General features: G+C 41.4%; 1 protein-coding gene across 1 annotated transcript in view; it reads left to right on the top strand.

The window, feature by feature from the left end:
- LOC130477343 (lipase member M-like) overlaps positions 1 to 17,159 on the top strand; it is a 33,520-nt gene extending 16,361 nt beyond the window's left edge. Inside the window, exons 5-10 of the mRNA XM_056849268.1 lie at positions 6,150 to 6,259; positions 8,319 to 8,455; positions 9,591 to 9,737; positions 11,764 to 11,835; positions 15,182 to 15,247; positions 16,926 to 17,159. Of these exons, the coding sequence (XP_056705246.1) occupies positions 6,150 to 6,259; positions 8,319 to 8,455; positions 9,591 to 9,737; positions 11,764 to 11,835; positions 15,182 to 15,247; positions 16,926 to 17,159 (766 nt within the window). The remainder of the gene's footprint in view (positions 1 to 6,149; positions 6,260 to 8,318; positions 8,456 to 9,590; positions 9,738 to 11,763; positions 11,836 to 15,181; positions 15,248 to 16,925) is intronic.
- Positions 17,160 to 18,381: the final 1,222 nt, after the last annotated feature.

Genomic DNA, 18,381 nt, shown 5'->3' with positions numbered 1-18,381 from the left:
ACAATGGACTCTCAGAGAGATTTAATAGAACTCTGATGCAAAGTGCGAGATGTATGTTGTTGCAGGCAGGATTGCCTGACCCCTGCTGGGGAGAATGTGTTAGTACAGCAGCCTATCTCTACAATAGGTCAATTTCTAGTACCATTAACATGACTCCATATGAAAGATGGAATGGCAGAAAGCCTAGTCTAAGACATTTGAAAGCTTTTGGAAGTCATGTATATACTTACATCCCGAAAGAGAAAAGGGGAAAGCTAAGTCCTACAACAGAACTTGGAATCTTAGTAGGATATCTCCCAAAAGGATACCGTGTAATGAATCCAAAGACATTCAAAGTTCAAGCATTGAATGCAGTGTACATAGATGAGAGAGATGTCATGAATGGAAAGCAAACCAGCTACTCATCTAATCCAGAGGACAGTGAAGAGGAAGAAAAGGGGATTCCGTTTACAGCATGGGAAATCATACCACCTGATTCTGCAGACAACCCAGAGACTGCAGGAACAAAAGGGGATGACCCCGGTGCTGATGGAACCACCTCACCCTCTCCAATCCTAAGAAGATCCACAAGGACTACAAAAGGAATACCAGCACCTAAACTGAATCTCTATGCGGAAGTGAAAGGTCAGATGGAGCCCTCAAGTTGGGAAGAGCTGGAAAAGCTTCCCGATGGTGAGCGGACCAAATGGCTTGACGCAATTCGAGATGAACTAGAATCGCTGAAGAAAAATAAAACTTGGAAATTAACCACACTCCCACCTGGAAAGAAGGCAGTGGGATGTAAATGGGTTTTCAAACTGAAGGAAAATGCTGATGGAAAGATCAACAAGTACAAAGCAAGATTAGTCGCAAAAGGATTTACCCAGAAATATGGGACTGACTACACAGAAACGTATGCACCTGTTAGTGGACAAACAGCTATAAAGACTTTGCTGAGTATAGCTGCATCTAAGAACAAAATTGTCTTACAACTGGATGTCAAGACAGCATTTCTAAATGGAGAATTAACAGAGGAGATATACATGGAAATACCTCCTGGACTAATGGACAGTAATACGGAGAATAAAGTTTGTAAACTTGAAAAGACTTTATATGGACTTAAACAATCTGCAAGAGCATGGAACCACAAACTTACAACCTTACTGGAAGCTCAAGGCTTCAAACAAGGAAACATAGAGAGATGTTTATTCAGCAGGAAAGTAGATGATCGATGGCAATATATTTTAATTTTTGTAGACGACATTCTAATCTGTTGTGATACAGAAACAGCTGCTAAGCAAATAGCAGACAAACTGAACCAATCAGTAGAAGTCAAACTACTTGGAGAAGTGAAAAATTATGTTGGAATGGAAATTGAAAGAGATCAAGATAATGGATTCTCAATCAGCCAAAGGAGCAAAATACTGAAATTCCTACAATTTATGGATATGATGGAGTGCAAAACCAAAAATATTCCACTTGACCCATCATATATGAGTCTGGAAGGAAGTGAACCATTGGAGGACAATCAAGCTTGCATAGCAATACTGAGCAGCGAAAGCGCCAGGAAAGGAAGAAGATTTCTTCAATACAAGACTGCCTCCGTGAGAGACAAGCAACAAAGAGGACTTTTGAAAGTGAAGTACTGTGAGAGCAAAGAGATGGTGGCGGACATTTTGACAAAGCCACTACACAAGCAACAATTTGAATATTTGCGTGATGCTTTATGTTTGTATGCCTGAATACTATGTAAACTCGAAAAGGGGTTTGTTGGGTTTTGGATAGCGAGTTTCATTGTATTTCAGTCACTCAAGGGTTAAACTGTTTGTAACCAAGCTGACCAGATCAAAGGTGATGTGACCTACAGTATGTGTCAAATAGCCATTGGCTAAACAGGACAGTTGTAAAGGTATTTGCATACCAGGAGCTTCTTCTTTGTCTTACCTAGAAGAAGCCTCCGCCATTAGACATTAGACTCTAGATCTGACCATGTGAAGATGTAAACTATAGAACTCCCACTTTGGGATGTGATAGGAAACTTAGAATGTAGAAAGAGATTTATTATTTTACATCCAAGTTACCCTTTCCTGAAGTTAGTAAGTAAAGGTGATTTTTACTAAGAGAAATGACTGCGTGTCTTTCTTTGTGTGCGTGCAACCTTAATTAGCTTCTGCCGGTGATTCCATTAATATTCAACGATCCATTTCCTCTATTAAGGGTAAAATTCCCATCAAAACTCAAACTGGGGTACTGCTTTCGCTTCTAAACAAAGGATATAGGAAAGCAGTAAAATGCAGATTGTTTGTGTACGTGACAAGCAAACACGTCCGCAGTGGATACTCTGCTGACCGCATGGTTAATTAACACATTACATCATTTCCTTGAACTGGTCAGTATCTTTACATTCAATATTAACTCTTGACTGTCTGACATGTAACAAAAGCTCACCACTAAATACCCAACAGATCTGAACACAGCTACTTTGCCAATGCATTTCAATGGAGGAGGATGGGGCGACGCCTTCCAGACCCCATAACTCTGGACCTCCTGACCCAATCTTTACCAAACTTGGGGGTTCTTGCAAGGAGAGTCCCTTTAAAAAAATTTTTTATTGCTTTTTATAATTAAACACAAAAAAGAAATAATAATAAAAAATGCAAAACAAAAATAAAATCATAATTCAATATAAAAACAAAAATATACAGAGCACTATTACATCCGTTGCTAATACATTGTTTGCTATCCTTTGTAAAATACATAGTGCCCACCACCCACCTTTGTGCCCTCCACCCATGGACTTCCCGAGCGGTGTTATGACAGTATATAATAATCTATTATTATAATCATTTATTAAAAAACACATTACTCTATAATTCATTAACTATAGCTGTAAAATCCATTTTTGCCAATTTATCCCAATATGCAGTAGCCTTTGACCATGTTTTTTTAAATTCATCCATATCTTTAGCATGTAAAGAATCTGTAATCTTGGCCATCCGCATATACAACCATAGCTTTTCTCTCCACTCTTTAATTGAAGGTTTATTTGTTTGCTTCCAATTTTTAGCTATTATAATTCTAGCTGCAGTGAAGCTATATTGGCATATGACTCTATCACCTTTATCTAAATTCTTTTTAGGAATACCCAATAGACAAATGGCAGGATCTTTTTTTATTTTTGAATTAATCAAATTACTAGTTTCTTTTAAAACTAATCTCCAAAATCTCTTAATTTTTTTACAAAACCACCAGACATGCATAAATGTACCTACCTCCGTTCCGCACCTCCAACAAAGACCCTCATCCTCTTTTTTCATTTTACTTAACAATACAAGGAGAGTCCCTTCTAGCTACCCTGAAAATTTGGGACCTCTACCTGCAAAATGTCCCCCCAGGAGCCACAGAAAGCCGCAAAATGGGTTTAATGAGTTTAAATGGCCAAATTTTTCAGGAATCCCGAATTTAAAGCTGAGTTCCTACCTTTACCCGTATAGGAAATTCGGCATTTGGGTTTTCCCGGGGTGGGGGGGAAGACCAATAAACCCGAACCCGAATTTTCCCGATTCCCCCCCCCCCAACAGTCCTAATTCAAGTTACGCTAAGCAAAAGAAAACATAACCACTTGCTAATGTTGTGATTTGAGATTGAGGATTGGGTTTATATGTTCTTTCTGGCAGGGTTGCAGGGCATATTCTATAATTATGTGATGCTTCAGCCTCCATGCAACTAAGTAAGCTTGTAGGTGGCCAGTACTTTGATGGCAGAATGCTCAGGAATCCTGTAAATAACATTGTTGAGAACATCTGTGGCTATAATGAAGGATGGATTCTCATGAAATTTGAGAGAAAATATTCATAAATACTACAGGAGGCAAAGCACAACCAGTGGTTGTTAGTAAATACCCCACTCAGCTTCCTCAAAGGTAAGGACAGCAAGAATAACTGACTGCTCACAAAAAGGTGCTGCCTCACTCCGGCTCTGGAAGAAAGCCCCAAGGCACAGCCTCTCCATTAGCGGCCCTTTATGAGGCGAGAGCTGTGCTATGGTGATTGATAGGAGCTGAACCACAGAGAAAAAGTGGCCCACAAGCCTTGGTTGTGGACAGGGAAGTGGTAAAAAACCCCAGTACAGACCCACATGCCTCAAAAGAAAGGTCAGTCAGGAGGCACTGTAGCCTCATAGGAAGTAGTAGTAGAAGAAGACTTGGTTTTTATATGCCAACTTTCTCTACCACTTAAGGGAGACTCAAACCGGCTTACAATCACCTTCCCTTCCCCTCCCAACAAAAGACACCCAGTGAGGTAGGTGGGACTGAGAGAGAGCTGTAACTTGCCCAAGGTCACCCAGCTGGCTTCGTGTGTAGGAATGGGGAAACAAATCTAGTTCACCAGATTAGCCTCCATTGCTCATGTGGAGGAATGGGGAATCGAACCCAGTAGCACACTTCTGGTGTAGCCCTGAAACAAGGAGGGCACATACTTTGCAGTTGGGGGGGGCATGAGAATGTGGCTCCAGGTGTGATTCAGCTGCGGGGGTGATTCAGCCAAGGAACCCAGCAGAGGCCTAGACCGAATGCCTTCATTGGGTCCTCTTTAGAAGCCAAACTACCACTGAAGTTCCTGCTGCTGAAGATCATTGTTGGTGTTCTTCTCCTGCCGCTGAAGCTGGAGTCACATCACCAAAACTGCTTCTCCTTTATGACAATGTTCACTCCAGGGGAAGCCAGAGCCAACTGATGGAACAGCCTCTGCCGCAGCTGCTTATATCTGAGTGAGGCAGATCTGAATGAAAACTCCGGCTTCCAGGTCCTCCAGGAAACCCACCCCAGATCTAGTTCACCAGATAAGCCTCCATTGCTCATGTGGAGGAATGGGGAATCGAACCCAGAAGCACACTTCTGGTGTAGCCAGCCAGAATGTCTGATTGGCTGCCAGCCCAGATGCCTGATTGGCTGTCCCAAGTGGCATCTGTGGCCAACCACTGCAGTCCTTACATGGCTGCTGTGAAGACAGAATGGGGATACCTTCCCTTTCTCTCCCAGCTGGGAGCTGCCGCTACTTTGACCACAAAAATGGTGGTGCTGGGGATAATGGGACCTGCAGGGACAAAAGCCAAGTGGGACGAGGGCTGAAGGGAGTAGGAGAATTGGGTGAGATTGAATAAAAAACCAATTGTGACTTTTGGTTTCCCTGGTACTGTCAGCTGTTTGACACTCATATTTCTGTGTCATCCATCTTGCTGATGCTCTTCCAGTGTCTTCATTAAACACTGGTATGAAAGACAATTCAGCAACTTCAGGCAGCTGCTTTCCTTTTTGAATCTAGGGTTGCTATGCAGAGGAAGGCAAAGGCAAACCAGCTCTGTTTGCCTCTTACCTTGAAAACCCTGCAGAGTCATCGAAAGTGGACTGTGGTTTGACAGCACTTCCCACCACCACTGGGGTGGTGTGTCTGTGTGTGTCAGCTCACCACCATAACTCTCACCAGCTTCCTGAAGTTTTAGGTAAGGTAAAGGTCCCCTGTGCAAGCACCGGGTCAATCCTGACCCATGGGGTGACATCACATCCCAACATTTCCAAGGCAGACTTTGTTTGTGGGGTGGTTTGCCAGTGCCTTCCCCAGTCATCTTCCCTTTACCCCCAGCAAGCTGGGTACTCATTTGACCGACCTCGGAAGGATTGAAGGCTGAGTCAACCTTGAGCCGGCTACCTGAAACCGACTTCTGTCGGGATCAAACTCAGGTCGTGAGCAGAGCTTTTGACTGCAGTACTGCAGCTTAACACTCTGCGCCACGGGGCTCCTCCAGAAGTTTTAGAGTCTGGGAAAATGTTATGATTGTACAAGGTGGTGCTTTTTTAGTCCAGAAAGGACCAGTTGATTCAATGGAAGATGTCCATAAGATGCATTCCACTGACCTCCATCTAGGCACAGTCATTACTCAAGCAGAAAGGGAGATCAAGCAATTGGTAGCCCAATTAATTTTTTTTTGTTTTTACTGCAGCCTTAATCTGCTTGGTTATAGACTGAGACTAGATGGCCCAGTTGTTCTTCTACCTTGCTGTAAATTTTATGTATTGGAAGACTGGAATGTATGTTTGTTAATGCTTTCTAGGTTTAGAGACAAAGCTGATGTACACATTTCATACCAGTTAATGTTTCTCTAATTTTCAGTTTTCATGAAATGGGCATCTTTGACCTCTCTGCCATGATAGACTTTATTCTGCAGAAAACTGGACAACGTCAAATTTATTATGTTGGCCATTCTCAGGGAAGCAGTATAGGTATGTCAAGAGTTAAGACTGGTATTCACTTATACAGAAGAGGGAAATGTTATTGGCTTTGGAGGAGGGGGTCTTTGCTGCCATAGCTCAGAGATGGTGAAGATACAGACTATTACAGAAATTGCACAGAGTATACAGATCTTGAATATGCATAAAGGTATAGAAAATACATACCACACCACTGTGGAAGACTTGGGCTGAGTCTCCAAAGAATAAATAATTTTTGCACCCATATATACTCTTTGGCATCAGAAAATTCTCTATTAAAATTGCCCCCATGACCCTTCTCTAGGATTTTCATAAGGTTCTCATAATATTATAATCTTTTTAATGGCATATTAATCACCTCACCTGTTTCACACCACTTATATGGCCAGATGTACGGCCAGATACTCGGAGATAAGAATGTTATCAGGTATTCAATGTCAAACCTATTAGTAAGGTGTGAAATAGGTTCAAGAATAGGACATGGGAGAGCATCCTTAAAGAGGTTTCAGTGCATTCAGAACACCCCCACAGGGCTTCACATTAAAATACAAAATGTGGCCAAGAATATTCCGCTGTTACCTTAATGTTATGATTACAACAAGGTTACTAGTGGTATGCCCAGCCTTCGAGTTGCGGTAGCAGATGACATAGTGGTATGGAGCTTTCTCTGTGTGCCAGCTAACTAATAGAGAAAGCTAGCTTTTAATTAGCAAATGATATATAAAAAATCAATCCTTTAATGCTAAAATATAACTAGAACTTGGTAAAATATATCTGATACCCAACACCTCCAGGTGGTGGCTGGAGATCTCCTGCTATTAGAACTGATCTCCAGCCGCTAAAGATCAGTTCACCTGGAGAAAATGGCTGCTTTGGCAATTGGACTCTACGGCATTGAAGTCCCTCCCCTCTCCAAACCCCACCCTCCTCAGGGTCCACCCTCAAAATCTCCAGGTATATCTCAACCTGGAGCTGGCAACCCTACCCCCAGCATGGTATTTGTATGGGAAAACGGGTGGGTGGGGTTTTTAAGTAGCTGTTCCCCACAGCTGCTGTGTAGCTGTGTGCTGGGTGGGGAACTCTAAAAACAGTAACATGTACTTTGGCTCTGACAAACTGGGATGCTTTCCCGCACTCCAATACTACTGGTGTGTGATGCCTTCACAGTCAGCAGTCTAGTAAAAAAAAACACCATTCTGACTGCTTGTATCATTTGAGTTGCTGCTTCAGGCCAACTTTCTTGGATGTGGTGAAGCTGCCCGAAAGGGAACAGTGGTAAGATTTTGTTATTACGGTCTTCTGGTTTCATGAGCGATCAAATATGTGAAAAGTAATAGTTGAAGCTGGAACAAAGCCGGTCTAACTAACATGGATAATAATACAACTTGCTTTTAGCTCTTTACTAATTGTAGTTTATAATAATAATTTAAAAGGGTTATAGGGCAATAAAAGGCAACATTTTCCAGGTTTTCCAGCGAATACTCTGTGGCCTACATCCCATATATTATTCCTTGATGCCTAGATGCTTTATGGCATTTGAAGGGGTTTCAGGAATTTTACTAAAGGAAAGTATTATTTGCCACTGGTCGAAATTCAGGGCACCTGGGCTGCTTTCTGTTAAAGTAACATTTTGTTAATTGTCAAGAAATGCTTTCCAAACAAATTGGCACAGGTTTCAATTATGAGCAAAGCATACGGTCCGTTACTTGAAATGAATGTCTGAAGTGGGAAATACCCTTCAAATCCTGTCAGATTGTGTCTGTTATGACACAGTGACAATTAGTACTGTTTCCTATGTATTCCATAATGTTAAAAAACATATTTGAGTGTGGGGCACTTAGGGGCACTTAAATACTAATGTCTGTATCTGCACTGGTTGAAAATTATATCAATTATGGGGACAGTAGTCCTGTCACAGCACTTCAGCATTGTATTTTTTGTCAATTCTAATTCCTCAGAAATAAAAAAAGTTTTGAGCCTACTAAGCTGAATTTTTACAATTTTTTTGTCTGTAAATGTGGCGTTTTTAAAAAGTAAGTGGCACTAAATGGAGTTTCTATTGTTTTTCTAGGTTTTGTGGCATTTTCTGAATTACCCCAGCTGGCTGAAAAAATCAAGATTTTTTTTGCCTTGGCACCATCTTATAATTTGGAAGGCAATATAACTCCCCTAATGCAGCTTCTACATTTGCCAGAGGTATTGATAGAGGTATGTGTGCAATATTACTTCAGTCACATAAGGTTTGATGGCTCCTCTGTTTCTTCTTGCTAAAACAGATAGGAAAAATGGAAGGTAATAGGAAAGAGCTACAGCAACATGCTGGGGAAAGAAAGGGAACTTATTCACTTGATGTTTCGAAGTGAGCTAACATGTAATCCAAATATATTATCACTATTATTGTTGTTGTTGCCCTCACCTGGATGGCCCAGGCTAGCCTGATCTCGTTAAATCTCAGAAGCTAAGCAGGGTCAGCCCTGGTTAGTATTTGGATGGGAGACCACCAAGGAAGTCCAGAGTTGCTATACAGAGGAAGGCACTGGCAAACTACCTCTGTTAGTCTCTTGCCTTGAAAACCCTATAAGGGGTCGCCACAAGTCAGCTGTGACTTGACGGCACTTTACACACACACACATTATTGTTGTTGTTGTGTTTATTTATTTATTTGATTTTTTATCCTGCTCTTCCCACACAAGCTGGGCTAAGAGCGGCTAACAATATAAACAGGCATACAAGCCAATACAAACCAATATAACTATAAAACCACAGATTAGTGATACTTCTAAAATACTTAAAAATACTTTAAAAGGTGGTGCCCTCAATTTTTCCTTGACGTACATCCCTTGCTTGAATTTTTTTCCAGATTTTTTAGAATATGCATATAGAGCTTTACAGAAATAAAGTTGCCTTCTTTATGCCAGTGTTTGGCTGCGTTATATGAATAATGTAAGGGCATGCTCTGTTATCCCCATTCCCAGCATTCAAATACAGAGGGCATCTCCTGTTTGCATGAAGCCATGTTTTCTCAGTTGAGCATTCAAATGGATTGGATTAGAGCAAAAATAAAAGTAGTATTTTGTTGAACAAGAAGTCAGGATATGGTCTCTTTTGTGTGGGGTTACACTCCTCCTAAGAACCACATTTTTGTTATTTGATTGTAGATTGTGATCTTATGTATTTTACTGGGAAGTCCCCTTAAGCAGATTTGGAGACATGATACATAATGGTTTTAAAGAAATAAATGAAGTAAATACTTATATAAATTCATTCTGATATAAATTATTGACAAGAATGTATAAAAAAAATCAATCTTATTAATTATGTTCAATTAATTATGTTTAAACAGCTTATGTTTGGTAGGAAAGAATTCTGCTTAATGAATATGGGACTGAGAGCATTTGTTGCCAGACAATGCAGCTACCGTCCGATAGACTATTTCTGCAAACAAGCTCTTTTGTCCTTTTGTGGGTTCAATGAGAAGAATCTAAATCAGGTATTTACATGTGGGTTGTTGTTTTTAAGTAAGTGTGTTTTATTTATATATTTTTATATTTCCTTTCCTGGATGAGTATTTCATTTGTTGGATGACATTCCAGAATCACAAACACAGCTTACCGGCTCAACTGGCAACTTCTCCTATCTCTTCTCATTATATGTGGTGTGTGACTGAAGGCTTCTGGCCTTGGGAAGCTTTGAACCGAGCTCTGGTTCACTGCTTAGGCACCTAGACAAATTTGAGTTTGTTTCCCCAACCCTAAACTGGGATTCTAATTCTCTGTTTGGCAAGAATGCAGTTATGTCTACATTCAGACATAAAGGCGACTTAGAGCTTGATTCAAGGCTTCCCATATCTGGACAACTGAGCTTCATGGAGGAAGAAGAAGAGTTAACCATAGAAGAACCTGTCACAGAAAAAAAAAATCTGTTTGTGATGTCTGAATGCAGAGCCAGCGTGGTGTAGTGGTTAAGAGCAGTGGTTTGGAGCGGTGGAGTCTGATCTGGAGAACCGGGTTTGATTCCCCACTCCTACACACGAAGCCAGCTAGGTGACCTTGGGCAAGTCATGCTCTCTCAGCCTCACCAACCTCACAGGGTGTCTGTTGTGGGGAGGGGAAGGGAAGGTGATTGTAAGCCGGTTTGATTCTTCCTTAAGTGGGAGAGAAAGTCGGCATATAAAAACCAACTCTTCTTCTTCTTCTTCTTCTTCTTCTACTTCTGCTTCTGCTTCTTCTTCTTCTGCTTCTGCTTCTGCTTCTGCTGCTGCTGCTGCTGACATGGTTGGGAGAGGCAAAGGCATAAAGTGTAGGCAAATCTGCTGATAGCACCATTGGATCACTTTGTTGCTCAGAGCAGATATGAAGCCTGGCACAGAATCTTTTAGAGGCCCAGGTGGCATCAGCTGACCAGTTCTGGCCTATCAGCGTAAAGAGGTTTTGATTGGTATGACAGTTTCCCCTCTTTTTCAAGAGTCAAAGGGTAGCACAGATGCTGAACCTCAACCTGCCATGGCTTAGTGTAACACCAATTGCAGACTTGATTCCTGGTAGGCATATGGGATTTCATCTGACATGTTTGTTAAATGCAACAATGCCCTAAGATGTCCTTCTCTTTGTCTTGTCAACCCAATGCCATTCACTTCCCACATATGCTGGAGTGAACAAAAGGTTCCTTCTAATCTTTCTCTCTGTTTTTGTTTTTGTTCCTAATGGTTTGCTTACAGTACCATTTGTGGGACATTTTCAGTGCACCTGAACATTAATCAGAGAAGGTGCTCCGGCTAAACATGTTCATTCCTGAGTACTGCTCTGTAGCTTGAATCTGGGATACCAAGTCTCTTCAAAGGGACACTCCAGTGAAGGGCAGAGGCCAGCGAAACAAAAACTATGGGGAGTAGTCCAACTGAAGACAACCAATCACTGTGCAGGATTTGGGGGTCCATCAGGCAAGACCGCCTTGTAGAGTTTCCTACATATGCAAGCCAAACGTAGGGGCCTACCTTCAGCGCCTACCACTGCCCCTATCTCTTAGCAGCCCCAAGGTAATCCCACCCTCCCAGGGGGTGGTATCACCCACTTTGGGAACCACTGCTCTACTGCATCCATGCTAAGCGTGCATGGCAGCACGTCATATAGGCTGGGCCGTTATCTATTCTTGGGGCCCAAACAAATGCTTTATATCACATTATCTGAAGATGACCCTGACAACGTATTAAAGTGAGCATCTGAATCACTGAGGAGTGCAGCTAGTGGGTTAACCACAGTAAAAATCTTCACTCATTATTCATGTCCCAGATGTTGGACTTCGTATGCCAGTGTTTCTTGAATTATTGATTTCATACTTCAACAATTACTTTTTGGTGTGCATATCACCACTCCTCAAACAACTCTCTTGATAAACTGTGGTATGCAGAGCAAAAATATTACATAAGGGACTGAGGTGCTATTTTTTCGATCCCAGCACAAAAGAGTTGTCTGACTTGACATGCCTTCTAAATGCACCTTTTTTTTTTTTTTTTGCAGAGTCGGACAGATGTCTACGTCTCACGATTCCCAGATTTTACCTCTGTAAAAAATATTCTTCATTGGGGCCAGGTAGAGTAACTGAAAATAAACATAACTTTTGAATATTGTCTATATACGTATCTCCTAAATAATAATGTACCTTGTTTAATTACAGGATAATAAGATAGCTCTAAAGATCTAGACTCCAGATAATCTAGTTTATTCGAGAGAAATGCTAAGCTAATCACTATGTAACAGCTTTATAGTCAGAAATAATCTAAATCACAGTGATGAATTTCAGGATCAAAAAGAATGAACATCTACTCCTAGCTATTCTATTATTACTATTACAGTGTCAATAGTAAACTTTCTCTTTGGGATTATGGCTCAGTGGTGGAACACCTGCTTTCCATGTAAGACCTCAGAATCAGTCTTTGGCATCTCCAATAAAGGATTTCAGGTAGCATATGTTGAGAACAACCTTTCTTTGCCTGACACACAGGAGAACTAATGCCAAGCACAGAGCATAATACTAAATGTTAGACCAATGATCTGAAGGTACAAAACAGCTTATATGATGTCATGTCATTCTCTTTTGAAATGAACAAAGCTTATAATAGAAGAAAAGAACTCCATTGGTGAAAGAAATCCAGTTTGCAAGATAGTGAATCAGTCATGTGACTACTCTCCCAAAAGCATATATGCCAAAGAGCCAATGATAAGTTGAGAAAGTGAGCATGCTGGAGATCCATATTTAAGGCAAACTCTAGAGTAAATGATTTTGTCTTGTCAAATGAAAATGGCCACGTATCCTCCCACAATAACAGTCATGTGAACTTATCCTGATCCTCAACAGTATACTAAATGTTACTCATTCATAATGAGTCAGTAATGAACTGAACTGAACTCCTTTTTAAGGAGGGCGGCAATGGGGGCAATTTTCCCATCATGTGAAAGCGACCACATCAACACTGCCAAACACTGATGTATTTCAATGTCTGAAACGGTCTGATGTTCAGATGTTTCCAAGGCTGTAACTGGTCAATGAAAGTGCAACATCAGGACTATCATAGCATGGTCTATGTTGGGCTGCCCTTGAAGACAACATGGAAATTGCAGCTGGTCCAAAATGCAGAGACTGATAGTTGTTAGGGCCTAGCCTAGACACATCTTGCCCACTTTCAAACAGCTTAATTGACTGCTAGTTTGTTTCTGAGTTCAATTCAAGGTGCTGGCTGTGATCTTCAAAACCCTTCATGGCCTGGAACTAGGGCTCCCAACTCTGGGGATTCCGGGAGATTTGGGGGTGGAACCTTGAGAGGGTGGGGTTTGGAGAAGGGAGGTATGTCAGTGGGGTATAATGCCATACAGTCCACCCTCCAAAGCTGCCATTTTCTCTAGGGAAACTAGGGTTGCCAGGTCCCTCTTTGCCACTGGTGGGAGGTTTTCAGGGTGGACCCTGAGGAGGGCAGGGTTTGGTGAGGGGAGGGACTTCAATGCCATAGTCCAATTGCCAAAGCAGCCATTTTCTCCAGGGGAACTGATCTTTATCAGTTGGAGAATTACAGGAGATCTCCAGCTAGTACCTGGAGGTTGGCATCCCTAAGGAGAACTGATTTGTGTAGTCTGGAGATCAGCTGTAATTCTGGGAAATCTCCAGGCCCCACCTGGAGGTTGGCAGCCCTACTTTGAAGCCTCAAAAAGGAAAAAAAATCCTGAACTATGTAAAAACCAATTGTTATTCTATCCATTCCAAACAATCCTATTAAAGTGTAACAATAAATACAGTGCAAACAATCCTAGTAAAGTGTAACACTTTCTGAATGTCCTCATAACAAATGAATTGACGGTCTTCCGGCTAGTTAGCAGCCCATTCCTAAGAAATGGGCTGAAAATGCTTTGGAGGTTGGGGGTGGTTGTTTCTGGGGTGCAGCCTGAGGAGGGTGGGGTTTGGGGAGGGGAGGGACTTCAATGCCATAGAGTCCAATTGCCAATGCAGCCATTTTTTCCAGGTGAACTGATCTCTATCGGCTGGAGATCAGTTGTAATAGCAGATCTCCAGCTAGTACCAGCCCCACAGCTGCCATGCAAGATTCAAAATATTCATTCCACTGTGCATCGTATAGGCATGGGAAAGCAAAGTGCTGGGCGCATTGCCTTGACACAAGGGTAACCAGAACCAGACTGGTGGTGAAGGCTCCAGTATTGCTAACTTCAGAATGGCTCTTTGGAATGAAACTGTGATGGTGTGTTTGTGTGTGCACATGCGTGCTGGAGTTGAGAGGTCTGCGCTTGGCCTGCTGCCAACGACCACTGAGATACATTTTGAGTGTTTCATCACTGGGAGTCTTGCTAGCACTTGTTTGTATTCCATCTCTGTACCTGGGCATTTCAGCTGATCAGTTAAAAAGATGTATAACTTTTGAAAACAATTGTATTTTAAAGCCTAATATGGGGAATAAGTCAGTGAATGAATTAAGATGTTTATTTTACTGATGCTTAGATAGATGGATATAACCTGCACTCTCTGTAATTTGACTACATTTAAAAACACTGCAATCCACGTATAACCAAAAAACAAACCAAATAAAGTGTTAAAAAAGAAAACCAACAATGAATTTAAAAGGATAGCAAATGTGTCATGATGACTCAGATTTTTATGAGGCAGAAACTAAAGGGAAAGTATCCCAAACCCACATTCGCCATAAATCATTTCTCCAACTGCTTAGCTACACAAGTTGTTTACATTTTAATATGCTGTGTAATCTTTTGTATGTGGGAGCAGCAAAACATCCTTTGAAAAACTGTCTGTCCAAACACTGTAGTAAAAATTGAAATCTCAACTTTGAAGCTCCTTTGCTAATGCATTTTGTTGACAAACATCATCATCCCATAGATTTCAAATTTTTCATTACAGAAAAGATTCAATCTAGGTCTTATCAATTACATAAGATTGATAAGTTGTTATTTCAGAGAGGGGACTTTTGGATTTTTACATTGGACACATTCTTTCCCAAAGGCCTTAATGATCATTTGGATTTGACTGCCTTTGTATAATACGGGATTCTTTCCTTTTGGGCTACACTGTGCAGATTGGCTAGAGCTTTTAATGGAGGTTCATGGGCATTTTACGAGGCTGGGATTGAATTGTGACTTTATTGCCATTTATTATTTTTGATTATGTATTGTAAGCCACTCTGACACCTGGGGAAAGGTTAGGTACAAATGTTTTAATAAATAAATAAAAATAAATAAAAATGGAGGTGAGGAAGCTCAGTCATGCGTAAATATGCTGACCATTAGTGGTTGCTTTCTTTCGGCAGATATTGATCGTCATAAAACATGCTCAACAATTGTCTTTCCCTGTACTTTCTTTAGGTTTTATTGTGAGAGCCAGGATAATTACTCCCTTCTTGTGTTTCATTCATTTTTCTAGGTAGCTAAATCAGGGGAATTCAGATATTTTGACTATGGCTCAGGGCTGGCAGATAAATACAACAAGGTATGATTTGCTGGATTTTGTTGTTTGATTTTGGTTGCTAATAAGATAAAAGGAGGTTGAGTCTCCATCCTTTCTGTCTGTAAAAGATAGACAAGAAATTTTATCTGGATCTTTTCCTCCTATGTTTATGTTGTTCTTTAACATTTTATTATCTTTGTTGTAGTTGGGATACCTTTTTCTACTTATTTATTTTTTTTGCTTTCCTTGTTTCAATTAGAAACACATTTATAGCTTTAACTCTTCATTTGCTGCCCAAATTGGGATGAAATTCTTGGGGTTTGTACACTTCACCCAGGCAACCCTTCCTGCCACATTCCAGGAAAAAAATGGAGAAAGTGTCCTTATCTAAGCAATGAAAATTCTCACTTGCATTGTAGACAATGGAAGGCATGAATTGACACGAATTAATTTTCTTTGAATTCTGAAGTCTGTCATGTACTAGTTGTGCAGGTGCAGAGGGTGGACAACAAAAATAGAGAACACAGGCAAGGGAAACTTTGGGTTCTATTAAATATAATTCAAGATGTCAAGGAATCTCAAATCCTTAAGCAGTAGTTCATTCTTACGTTGTGAAACCCGTTCTTCCTATTACTCATTTCTCATATTCTGTCTGGACTGGCAAGAGCCCCTTGGCGCACAGTGGTAAGCTGCAGTACTGCAGTCCAAGCTCTGCTCACAACCTGAGTTTGATCCCAATGGAAGTCGGCTTCAGGTAGCCGGCTCAAGGTTGACTCCCCCTTCCATCCTTCTAAGGTCGGTAAAATGAGTACTCAGCTTGCTGGGGGTAAAGGGAAGATGACTCAGGAAGGCACTGGCAAACCACCCTGTAAAAATAAAGTCTGCCTAGTAAATGTCGGGATGTGACATCACCCCATGGGTCAGGAATGACCCAGTGCTTGCACAGGGGACCTTTACCCTTTTTACCTTATCTGGACTGGCAATGTGTGTGTGTGTGTGTGTGTGTGTGTGTAAACAGCTAAATTGCCTGTTCACCTATCCTCTCCCCAGTCAATGCAACAAGTGAGTTACATATCATGAAGGGTCAACATTTGAGCCTCTGCCTCTGTAAAATAGCCTATTAAAAATGCCTGTAAAAGAGCCTATTGAGAAATAACTCAAATGGTCCTCATGAGGACAAAGGTCATCATTTACTTCAACTTTTGCTTTAGGTAGAGAGCCAGCATGGTGTAGCGGTTAAGGTGTTAGAATAGGACCTGGGAAACCCAGGTTCAAATCCCCACTCATGCCATGGAAGCTTGCTGGGTGACCTTGGGCCAGTCATATACTCTTAGCCCTGACCTTGGGTGGTATGTGGATGGGAGATCTCTAAGGAATATGAGGGACATGACAAAGAGGCAGGTAATGGCAAACCACCTCTGAACATCTCTTGCCTTGAAAACCCTGGGGGGGTCACCATAATTCAGCAGTGACTTGAGGGCAAAAGATAGAGAGAGAGACTGTAGATTCTGCAAGTATGAGCCATGAGAATTCCACAAAATATTTAGCTAACTTTACTAACTGTTTTTTTTAAATTTCCTTTACAATTCCTCAGATGTTTCACCTTTGGTGGAACTTTAAGTCTTGCTATAGGTAATATTTCTGTGGTATCTCTAGTTAATTCTGTTATTCTTTTTTTAACAACCCCCTAACTGTTATTGTGTCCTCCCCCCCCCCCCAGACGACTCCTCCCTTGTACAGGATAGAAGAGATCACCGTGCCAATAGCAATATGGCATGGAGGACATGACTGGCTTTGTCAGCCTGTGGAAATCGAAGCTTTGTTACCACGAATAACTAATCTCATTCATCTCAAATATCTTCCTGACTGGAACCACTTTGACTTCTTGTGGGGCCTTGATGCTCCGGAACGTTTGTATAGAGAAATCCTTTACCTGATGGAGAAGAAGCTGTGAGACTGTTTGGGATTAAGAATGTTCAGTTTATAATAGCTCTTCCCACTTCATAAATTTGTCAGGCCTGCTCGCTGTGTCTCAAATAGTTTCGTTTTCTCACAGACTTTCATTCAAGGACTGTTTCCCTAAAGTTGCATTCCTATTCCCTTTGAAGCTAGCAGATGCCCGTGGGAGCCGTGGTGTCTCTAGACTGTGAGGTTATCTCATGAGACTGTATTGCTGCCGCTTTTCTAGTGTTCTTATATTATCAAGTGCATGTCATTGCCCTCCCCCCCCCCATTCCTGCCTTTGGACTTCTAAGCTCTGCTTGCCTGTGATACCATTAAACCAACTTTTTTGGACTACTAAGTCTCCTGGTGTGGCTTTTGGTTTTCGATGGGACAAGTGCTTACAGTCAAACCCATGGAGAACATTTCAAATAAATTTTGTTGAGCTTTGCTAAGCCATCTGCCCTGTACAGTGGCTTCTCACCCTAGAGAAAGGACTGGTTTCATGATCAATGAATGTTCTATTTTCAAAGAATGTGAATGGTTTCATTTGCATTTAGCCATGGGCCGTTACAAACATATCAAGGATACCACAGATACCTAATAAAGGAAATATGAGGTTAACAAAGTAAACACCCAGATGATACTGCTTCACTCTCTTCCAGCAGACGTCTTCTGAAAACCCACAAAGCCTTTAGTTTAACCTCTTAAGTCTGCATCCCTTAATGTAAGCATGCTTAATAAAGTTCCTTTAGATGTTTTCTGCAGGATGAGTGAACTTGCCCCTTCCACAGTGGGAGGAAAAAGATGAAATTCTCAGGGACAGAGAGAATGCCCACTTCGTACATTGTACAGCCGAGCCAACTGGAAGAGGTGGGGTAAACTGCAGCTTCCCTGGTTGTCATAAGCACGACCATGCTGTAGCAATGGCCCATATACCTTATTATGGAGATCCCCATATTCATATCTGGGTCTATTTCCTATGTTGAGTTCCCCCAAGGTTCATGGCACGACAGGTAGTAGATTCAGAAAGTGCTCCAGTAAAATTCCACCCAACCTGAAGACACTCCTAAGCATGACAAAAAGGAAGCAACCTGAATAGGGCTACTGGCAAGTGGTCAAGTCAGTAACTTCCCCACTTAAAATTCAGGCAATATCTGATGATAATAATGCACAGAAGGATCTAGCTGGCAGTCACCCATCATAGAGTTGGAAGGGACCACCAGGGTAATCTA

The sequence above is a fragment of the Euleptes europaea genome, chromosome 5 (genome assembly GCF_029931775.1).
Source record: "Euleptes europaea isolate rEulEur1 chromosome 5, rEulEur1.hap1, whole genome shotgun sequence".
NCBI lineage: Eukaryota > Metazoa > Chordata > Lepidosauria > Squamata > Sphaerodactylidae > Euleptes > Euleptes europaea.
Note: the sequence above shows the minus strand (reverse complement) of the source record. Positions and strands in the feature narration are given on the sequence as shown.